The 10216-nt window shown below is 49.2% G+C and overlaps 1 protein-coding gene across 6 annotated transcripts in view; it reads left to right on the top strand.

Moving 5' to 3' along the window:
• Positions 1–315: 315 nt before the first annotated feature.
• The window catches only part of VLDLR (very low density lipoprotein receptor), a 33940-nt gene continuing 24039 nt past the window's right edge, over positions 316–10216 (top strand). For 4 of the 6 annotated variants that reach the window (XM_029203571.1, XM_029203572.1, XM_029203570.1 and 1 more), the window contains exons 1-2: positions 327–484; positions 650–795. In XM_029203571.1, coding sequence (XP_029059404.1) covers positions 714–795 — 82 coding nt within the window. In that variant the 5' untranslated portion in view covers positions 327–484; positions 650–713. The other 2 variants (XM_029203569.1, XM_029203573.1) reach the window with 2 other exon arrangements.

Genomic DNA, 10216 nt, shown 5'->3' with positions numbered 1-10216 from the left:
GGGGATTGGAGGCGAGGGCGGCGCGCGAGCCAACCAGCGGCCGCCCCGGGCCCCCGTGAGCCCCGGGCGGACGCGCGGAGCAGCCGGGCCCCGGGAGCACCCCGGGTGGCAGCGGCGGCCACGGCCACGGCCACTCACGCTCACACTCGAACGCACACTCACACAACCCCGACGCAGGAACCTGGCTGCCCCGAGCTTATAAGAGGAGCGCGTCGAGGGTGGGGAGGGAGGGCTGAAGCCGCCGCGCCCGCCCCCACCCCCCGCTGACCACTCCCCCTCCTGCCCCCTCCTCGCTCCTCACCCCGCGCTCCAGCGGCCGCCAGGGTGGGTGCTCCGCGGCCGGCTCCTCTCTCTTCTGTCTTCTCCGCTCTCGGCTCCCCACCCCCTCTCCCTTTCTCCCCTCCTCTTCCCTCCCCTCCTCTGCAGCGCCTGCATTATTTTCTGCCCGCGGGCTCGGCTTGCACTACCGCTGCAGCCCGGGGAGGTAGGTGGGTGGGTGGGTTGGCTGGTGGGGGGTAGATTGTGCAAGTTGTAGGGGAGGGGGTGCGCCTCTTCTTCCCTGCTCCCTTTACCCCCCCTTCGAACTCCTTCCCCTCCTCCCCTTCCCCCTCCTCCCTCCCCGCCCCCACCTCCTTCCTCCTTTCCGAAGGGCTGGTAACTTGTTGTGCGGAGCGAGCGGCGGCGGCGGCGGCGGCACCATCCAGACGGGCACCATGGGCACGTCCGCGCGCTGGGCGCTCTGGCTGCTGCTCGCGCTGTGCTGGGCGCCCCGGGAGAGCGGCACCACCGGAGCGGGTGAGTGAGGACGCGCCCCTCCGCGGCCTGCCCGGACCCAGCCGGGGCGCCAGGGGGCCCCGAGGCGCGGGTCTCCTTTTGCCCACCCCCCTCCTAGGAGGCGCCTCTTCACTCTCGTCGCCTTCTCTCCTCCCCACCCTGGTGGCGCCTCTGAGCTGTCAGCACCGCGGCTCCCGGGAGCCAGGCTGGGGGGATAGTGGGATTTGGGGTGTCCTAAAGCCTTGCCCGAACTAGTCTTCATTCCCTTACACTGCCTCCCCTAAAACCTGTGCTTTGCCTCGTTTTTCACTCCGCTTGGCCGGGGATGGGGAATATGGGCTTCTGAGCCGTTGAACAATGGTTGTGTCTCTTCTGCCAGGCAGAGTGTTAGGAAGGAGGCAGGGGGCCGGGTGGGCCGGGACGTGCGCGGCAGCCCCCGGACCGCCCCTCGGACTTCACGGAGGGTGGGAGCGGGCGGTGGGTGAGGAAGGGCGCCTCCGGCGATGCGGGGCGCCGGGTGCCGACCGGGAGTGGGGTTCCCCGCGGCGGTGAGGAACCCGCACGTTCGGTGGGCTGCCGCCGGGAGTCTCCGCCGAGCGGCTAGAAGTGCGCAGCCTGCGCACCCGGACTGCGACTCCCCGGGCGCCGGGCAGTCTCAGTGTAGTGCGGGTTAGAGGAAGAGTGAGGCTTGAATCAAATAGGACTCACCTCTAGATGTTTCTCCGCTCTCCGGGGAGCGTTTGTAAACCTCTCGGGTCTCCAGGATAGCTGAACGGGGGAGGGGAGTGGAACGAAGACTTAATCAGGTTAGTTTGCTGAGCCTCGTTCCCGGTGAGATTTCCTCGAGAGGAATTGGGTCCTTATCTGGTGACTGTAATTAGCCTTCATTCTAACCAGTAGATCAAAGGGAATAGCACGAGAGCTGGGAGAGCTGGTGTGTGACTGTGGCTTGTTGGGGAGGGCGGTGGGGACAACTGTCGGGTCCCCAGGGTGTGCCGCACTGGGCCTGGGAGCCCTGTCCTCAGCCACTCTCTCATTTGGGGCCGCACAACTTTCTCAGGCAGGCGACAAGAAGCCCTTCTAAGAGGATTCGGTGAGAACCCTGGCAGGTCCCTGAAGTGATCTCGACATGACACCAAGGGGCTGGCTCGCCAGCTCTGGGGAAATGGGACGGAAAACTGCCCCCGTCCTAAGTACCCACTCCAGAGTCCCTAGCTCCTGTCGCCCGGTGGCTTGGGAGACCCGCCTGCCCGCAGTCACGAGTCTCCTGAAGTGAGAGCGAACTGTAATGTATGGTCAAGCAGCCCCTCAAGCAATACTTGTGGGGGTTGAGTCTCCGAATGCCCCCTGCCCTTAGGTTCTGACTGTCCCGAGCGTGAGAAGCTGGGACGGACTTTACTGCGCTCTGCGATTGGCTGGCCGCCCGATCACGTTTAAGTTGGTCACGTGGCTCCGCGGGCTCGTAATTTAGCAGCCTGAGAAATGTTATCTTTAAGGGAACGTGAAAAACTGACAGGCTCCAATGGACTGTTCTCTCAAATGCTTTCCCCTGCCTGGACTCCTTGAAAAACGGCGAGTGTCTAGTGAAGATGACCCCTGATGTGTAACCAAACTAAGAGATTGGAAAAGCCCTGAAATGTTTTCAGACTCTAACATTAATCATTAATGGTTGAGCAATACTAACTTATTAAACGATTTCTCAGAGTAGTGCCATGGCTTACATTACACCTTTCATATCATTTCAAAAGACTCCGATATACCAGAAACCACTGATGACTGTCCAGAAAGGTGGGAGAGAAGATTCGTTTTTGCTGCGTTCTTTTCATATTCTTTTAATTTAATGTATAATAACTTTCCACTAGAGGTTAACTTTATCCTATAGAACGCTATGAATGCACCTGAATTGTCGAAATGAGTTAGTTGAAGCCATATGTTCACCTTGTATCAGGTAGGTGAGCCTCCCTCTTGCTCCCCTAGGTCACATGTGAAATATGTGACATGCCATGAACAGCGGAAAATAGAAGCCCATGTAAGACTTAAATTCTTCGAAGGAAAGGAGACACATCCTTTCTGAGCTGGAGGAAATTTGGGGTTGGCTGAGGCAGGTATTGACCCTAAGCTAACCCAGGCTGGCTCCTGTCTGAAGTTCAAAGCCCCAAGGCATATGGACTGACTTTCTGGCCCTGGTCTTCTACACTCTGCCCATACACACGCATGACGCTGGTCTAAAATACTCTAGGACAGGGCACGTGTGCTTTAAGACTCTGCCAAGGAACTTAAGTCAGGCTAACAAGAGAAATTAAAATTCAGTAATGGAGCATACCTGATGGAAAAAAATCCCTGGGAGTTCTAGGACATTTTCCTCCAGCCTAGGTAGTCAAGATTAGGATCTGGGGTACTATATATTCATCAAGGCCAGAGCCTAGAAGAACCAGGGTTTTGTGAGAGCTATTCAGATATGGCTAACCACCAACAAAAGAGTCAACGGAACTTCTCCTCTTGTGGGGAGTGGGTTGGTGAAATTGGCAGTACCTGGAGGGACAGGAGACCGGAGGGCAGAGGGAAAATAAACCTGACTTATCCAGATAGCACCAAGAGGAGATATGACAATAATCGTAATCCTCATCTAGATCAAAGAATGAGCATGTGAGCAGGGACTCTTTAAAGGAGGGTGACCAGTCAGGCCTTCATTGGCAATGACGGCTGCCCGTGGTCTGGAGCAGCATTGCTCCCCAGATCACCCCTTTGCCCAATTCACGTTACATTTAGCTATGTACCTGCCCTGGCTCATTTTGGTTCTTTGCTCGAATTGTTTGGAGTCCCTAGATACCTAAAGCACGTATAAAGGCCAAGTTCAGTAGGGCTGCCAAATGTTAGGACTTCAATATAACCATACTGTGTATTTTAATTATAGCAGCCTCCGTGCTCAAAAGAAGTGCTTCTGCCTTTTATAAAACTGGATACCCATAAACCCAATCTCACTTGAGTAGTTTTGTTACAGTTCTAGGAGAGGTGAAAAATAGTCACAAGCCCCTTCTGTTCCAGGAGGAATGTCAAACTGATCAGACTTAGCAAGAACTCCTAGAGTAGAGCACAACCAGAAGATCAAGGGAACAGCCCCCAGCCGTAGGGCTTCGGGTTTTGGTCCAGAGACCGGAAGACCTGGAGCACCACATAGAAATGTAGATATTAGCTATTTAGACCATTTTCTAGTTCTTACAGAATGTGAATAAAGTTGTCCCTCTCTAGAGGGAATAGTGATCAAATTTAGGTGGTCATCTATACAATTTCGAGTCATAATTGAATTTACTTTGGATACTGACCTTTCTTTGGAAAGCCACCTTCACATTACTAGGCTATAAAAAATTAAATCCCTCAAAGGACTATGATAAGCTCTACAATGAAGCTTATGATAAAAGTTCCTGCCTTAGAAGCATTTCCCAGGGTGGGCTAATACAGCTGCTCTCCAGGTGGTTATGTGATAGACTCAAAATTGCTTCGTTTGTTCCTGTCTGTGCTTAAGCCACGGCACGGAGACTGCTTTCAAGAGAAAGAGTCCAAGAATACCTTGGGCAGAGATGGATGAGATGTACCTGTTGAGCAGAAGTAAGTGGTCCAGGGGCAGTTTTTTGGCCCACCTAAAGAGTTGTTGGCTAGGAAATCTGAAGACTGATAGCTTTTCGTAGGACTTAAAGACAGAGGAATGACTTAGCTCTAGGAGAATCTGGCTTTGTAAATGACAATTACCTCAGTTTCACTCTGCATTTTTTCAGTCCGAATTGGTGTCTCTGCTAAGCTTTTCTGTTGGTTTTCAATAAAAATTCTAAACATTGTTAACACTGCCTAGTTAGATACACTAGATGCACTGCAGGGACTAAATGAGATGGCAGGTGATACCTTAAACTTAGCACACGTTTCCCTTCATGCGAAGTTTCCTAGAAAAGTTTGGGCCTGATGGCTATATGGTGGCTCTAAATTAACAAGAGAATGCCTGCCAGGTGCTGGGAGAATAAATACAGCCATTCTGCTAGAAGTGGCTTAATATCTGCTTAGAGATCCTTTGCCCACTTTGTATTTTAAAGATGCTGCATGGGTGGGCGGAGCAGGGAAAGGGCATTCATGGCCCTGTATTTAAGAGAGAACTTTGGGGGCAGAAACTATAAGATAGGACCATGGTTGTGGGAGAGGGAGGGGTGGGCTATCGGGTCGGGCTTGTAATTTGCCAAACAAGGGAGGCGATAAAACCCTTGGTGATAGACAACATTTCCAAGTTACATCGTGTGTTATAATTCTTCCCCCAGATACTATGAGTAAATAAGGTTCTTTTATAGACTGCCTCTAATCTTTAGTTTTCTTAAGATACCTTTCCAAGGTCTGAGCTACTAACTGATCTGTAGGTTCCCTAAGTAGGTGGTAGCTTGATGCCAGCATCCTTTGTACCTCTGCTCAAAAGCACTTGACTTCCATTTACTGAGTGCCCACCACATGCCATATAGCACCAGGCATAGGCGACACAGCGACCAAGAAGTTGGGCTCTTCCTTCATGACATTTAGTGTAGTGGGAAAGTCAAACAGGAAATCAGTGATCCAAAGACAGCCTGGAATAGAAGCTCTGGATGGGAGCGAGCAGACCCAGTGGTCAAGACTTAATCATACAGGAGGCAGGTAGCAGCTGAACATTGCTGGAAGTCCCACACACCACGTGGGTTACAGCTTATGAAGATTTCTCAAAACTCACCGAGAGCTTAGACTCTCATGTGACAAAGCCAGGAATTAGTGCATCTCTGCAGATGATCCTACAAAGGTGATAGCACTCAATCACCAATGCATGGCTGCCAGCGTTACCAAAGAACGCTAAAATCCGTCAGAGGTAAAAGCCCTGAAATTTCTAACTTTACCAGTGAGCCCTGCGTGCCGGCACCTCTCTCCTCACGTGGAAACGAGGCTAACGGACCCACACTGACACACTCATTCTGATATATAAGTGCAGGAAGGTGCTCTGTTTTTAAATGATAAAGTTTCTGAAGATGAGGTGAAAGTACCCTCGTAGGCATTGAGAACTGTGGCCTTTGTAACCTGAGAGTCTTTCAAAGTATGCTAACTAGTGAAACAACTGCTCATACTTGGTTTCAAGTTAAGAAAACCTGGGAAGAATGCTTTGGGGAAAAAAATCTGTAGTTCAGACCAACGTTATTAGTGAACTAACAAATCAACGGATGCATTGGGGAATACTCGCTAGTGCCTAAAAAATTTTTAGACGTCAGGCACCCGGTCCCAACTTACAAAGACACGTTCCAGGCCCTGCCATAGGGGATCTCCGCTTGTAGAGATGGAAACACGTAGGTGAGCACATCTCAGTATGTGACGGCTCTGTGACAGGCACAGGAGACAGTGAGAAAGCAGCCAGACCACACCTAATTGGTCAAGAAAGCAATTGAGGGGCTCATTCAAGGATGACATTTGAACGGGTGGTAAGCGATAGGAAGAAGCGGGGGAAATGGGTAGGAAACTAGACTGAATCCTAGAGCCCGTGAGAAGCCTGCAAGTGATCCCATCCCTGGCACTCTGGGCCATTCTTGGCTGCCTGATTCACCATGTTGATGTGGATAGAGAACATGGCAGCCTGGAGGCAGAGGAACAAGAGACAAATTTAGATCAAGTGAGAGATGAGTGCTTGGACATGCCCAGGACTTGATGGCAAAATGTCAGGGGAGAAGAATCTAGGCTCACGGTTGGACTACTGATTTAGAGTGTGTGGTGGGTCAGTCAAAGATCAGGCACATGGGGATGGGAAGACAGATTTTAGAAGAACCTCTTTACCGTGTACGCCTATTAAGATATCCAAGTAGATTTTACCTAATGGCACAAAGGTCGTCATCATAATCTCTGTTGTTCGATTGGCAGTTGTCACCTATGTCCATCCAGTGATGCACACGACTTAATGGGGTGAGTACTATAGAGTCCAACCCTGAGAATGAAGTAGTCACCCGCATTGTGGGTAGAATCTTAGCCTCCTAACCTTCCCGCAGTGGTTTCAGAGTGTGGTCAGGGACCAGCAAGGTCAACAGCCTCCGGGAACTCAATAGAAATGCAAACTTGGGCCCCATGCTAGACCTACAAAGTCAGAATCTCTGGTGAGGGGGCAGCATTGTGTTTTAGTAAGTCCTTCAGGGGCTTCTGATACAAACTTGATCTTGAGAACCACTGACTTTTACCACCCACAAAACTAATAACTTCCCAAATATATCAGGAGGGCCTTAGCTCTTTCTAGACAAGAAAACCAAGCATTATAGTCCTTCTAGGAAAAGACCTGCTAGGGATACTGAGGCAGCATTTTTTAAAATTCAAAATGGGGACGGGAGGGTGGGCTCTATCTCAACAATAAGGCTCTGTTAGGACAGTGACATCCTGACAAGTGATAGTACCTAATTCTGGATTAATTTAAACTGACACTACTACCCACATCACAAGTCAGCAGAATATTCTGGAAGGAGGTGGTCCTGAGTCAGGTGCTCTAGTTGGTATGCGTGCTCAATCACATGGTATCTGGAGCCAGACTGCCTGAGTTCAAATTCTAGTTCTGCCCAAGGTGATCTTGGGCAAATACTGTCCTCCCTTCCCCAAACAGGTTCCCTGGTATGTAAAAGGGGAACAGTAGCGCTGACTGTGTAGGATTGAGAATTAAATCAATTAAGAAACTGAGGTCTTTGAACAGTGTTTGGCTAAGAATAAAAATTAAGTTATTTATCCATGATTCTCAAGATCATCTCAATCTGATGTAAATGGGAAAACTGACAACTGAACTGTAGGATTGAGTGAATCAGGATTAACCCAAGTATTTCACAGTTTTTAGTTGGCCCCCGCCTGGTTCTCACAAGGCTTGAGAGGCTGTCTGTAAGGCCAGAATACAGCTCAGTCCCTCATTCTCAGTTCCTCTTACTAACCTTCTTCCCTTGTAGGAAAACTTCTTTGCTGACTTGAAAAGCTGCTTGTCCTAAAAGGAGTTTTAGCCTATGAATAGAAAGATTGGCGTTCAAGTGGCAAGCAGTAGGAATGAGCTGGACTAAAAATAAATGCCCTTGGCAGCCCCAGAAGTGCCAAAACAAATGGACTGAAGAAAATTCCAGGAGATGATAACACCCGTACACTCAAGCAAATGGGAGGGCTGTGAAAGATGTGAACACTTGGCCTTGCTAGTCCCAGCAGTGTGGCAGCCGCAGCCTCTCTGTGCAGGCTGAAGTTCATGTCTGAGCCTGACACGCAGAAACATCTTACTGTGGGCATCCCTTCTGGAGCACTCCTGCAAAGGTGCCACTCGGAGCCCTACAGGGAACTTCGTAGCCCACTTGGAAGGCTTGGTATTTACCGTAAGATCTATGCAGTTTTTTGTTTTTTTTTTTTAACCAAAGCTTACGTACTGTTCTTCCATGTTAACCGTTGCAGGGACAATTAGACAACAACGGCAGGCTGACTTCTAAATGCATTAAAACCCCTGAGTTGCTTGGAGCCAGTGAACTGCCAACATGTCTGGGTAGCAACGTTAACTATTTAGGTAAGCAAGGCTCCTGGGACATGGGCGCCTTGAAGTAAGTTTGCAGAGTCTGATATCAACTGTGTACGCGCAGAATTAGTGAGGAAATCTTCAACCCTTCTGGGCCTTCAGTCATTCGTTACAAGTGTAAACAGCCATGTAGACGACTAGGTACAAGTGACTTCCAACGCCCTGGCCCAAAGGGGTAGGGGTATCCATCCTAAGTATTAGAGCTGAAAGGAAACCCAGATCTAGTCCAACCGTTTGATTTCTTAAAGTTATGGAACGCTTTTCAAATCCTTACACAAAACTCCAATGTTGAAAAGAAACGCTGGTTGAAACAGAGGTGGAATACCCAGGTTCCCTGCTGTCATAGCCTTTCCCCTGACTGCAGCCACCCCGATGCTGCCAAGGCATTCCTGTGAACCCCGTGACTTTGAGGAACCCGCTAAAAATCACATTGACTCCGACTTTTCACCCTTCTGAGCAGATAGACCCTGGGTTGTAGGATGCCGAGCGCTTCTACTTGTAATTTATTTTTTGAGGCATCATTGGCTTTAGCTTAACCTAAGCGTTGAAAGGACCCTGGGTGTCGATCATTTCAAGCTTACCCTGTTCTCTTTATGAAAGTATAATGCTGAACTTGAGACTTAACTGTCACGGATGGAAATAGACTACAGGCCCACAATCCTGTAATCCCCCAAAGCTTTGCAAACTGAAAGCTTAATTCATTTGGTGTTTTCGATTCTTTTGGAGCTCTGTACGGCAGCATTCCCAGGTAGGCACCACAGGTGTAAAGGGAGAATCTTCCTGAAACTTGGGCAGAAAACCCACCATGCTGCAGTCAGGTGGCTGAGCTCTCCCCGCCCTGCACGATACAGGGAATTAAACAGAACTAGGGAGTCCTTTCTACCCAGGAGCAATCTTTCAAAACAAGGTGCTTAGGAAACTTAAGAAACCGAGGCGCGGCCATAGAGCTTAGGGTCTTTCTTCTCTTCTCTTTAAAGAAAGAGCCCTTTATAAAGCCAGCTAGCTTTACCCACCCCCACTCCCACCACTCTCCTCTTTTAAAGAAGCAGGGATGGTTGGTTAGCAGCGTACTCCATTCCTAACGCCATTGTTCTCCTTTCTTAACGGAGAGCCGTGTGTGTCATGGTAAAACACAGCTTTATGACCATCGGGCAGAAGCTTGGGTGAAGTGGAAACGTCTGAGATAAGAGGTAGAAATTAAACTCCTTTTTGTCTTCAGATATTGGAATAAACACTAAGGAAATGCCCGTGTCTGTCCTGAGCCCGCTCAACAGCGACTCTTAAAGCAGCATTGCTGGGATTTTAACCCAGCATTTATTACTGTTGATTGCCTGTATGTTACAGTTACATTCAGAGAGCTTCCTTAAGGTGATAGTGGACTAAACACCAGCCTTAGGCTATTGTGCGCCCATATTTAATCCCAGGCCGGCTTGAGTGTCTATAAAATCCGTAGTTACAATCAAGGCTCATTGTTAAAGAGATCTGCCAGGTACCTAACCCCAAATGGAAAACCATCATCTGACGCCTACTTTTTTTTTTTTTTTTTTTCCTGACGCCTACTTTTAAGTCCCTGTCCAAGTCGGATTATATGGTTACCTTTCTGACAGCATAGATATCAACATCGATGTTTTTGTCTCATTTTGACCAAACAACTAAAACCTTTGGTAACTTACACCTTTTAAAAAGGTATTCTAATTGCAACCTGACTTTTCTTTCCAAGTATATGTATATTTCTGTTCTCTATCATAAATTGTTCTTTTTTTTACTTTCCAAGTAAAGTACTCTAAGTAGATTCTTACCCCTCCCACAACAGTCAGAGGTCGTGGGGATAAAGAACTACAGCCAGTGGGCCCTGGAACAGATAACCCCAGCCTTGAGAAT

The sequence above is a fragment of the Monodon monoceros genome, unplaced genomic scaffold (genome assembly GCF_005190385.1).
Source record: "Monodon monoceros isolate NGI ecotype Baffin Bay Population unplaced genomic scaffold, NGI_Narwhal_1 Super_Scaffold_5, whole genome shotgun sequence".
NCBI classification, from domain to species: Eukaryota; Metazoa; Chordata; class Mammalia; order Artiodactyla; family Monodontidae; genus Monodon; species Monodon monoceros.
The sequence above is the reverse complement of the archived record's forward strand: the minus strand, read 5'-3'. Positions and strand labels throughout refer to the sequence as shown.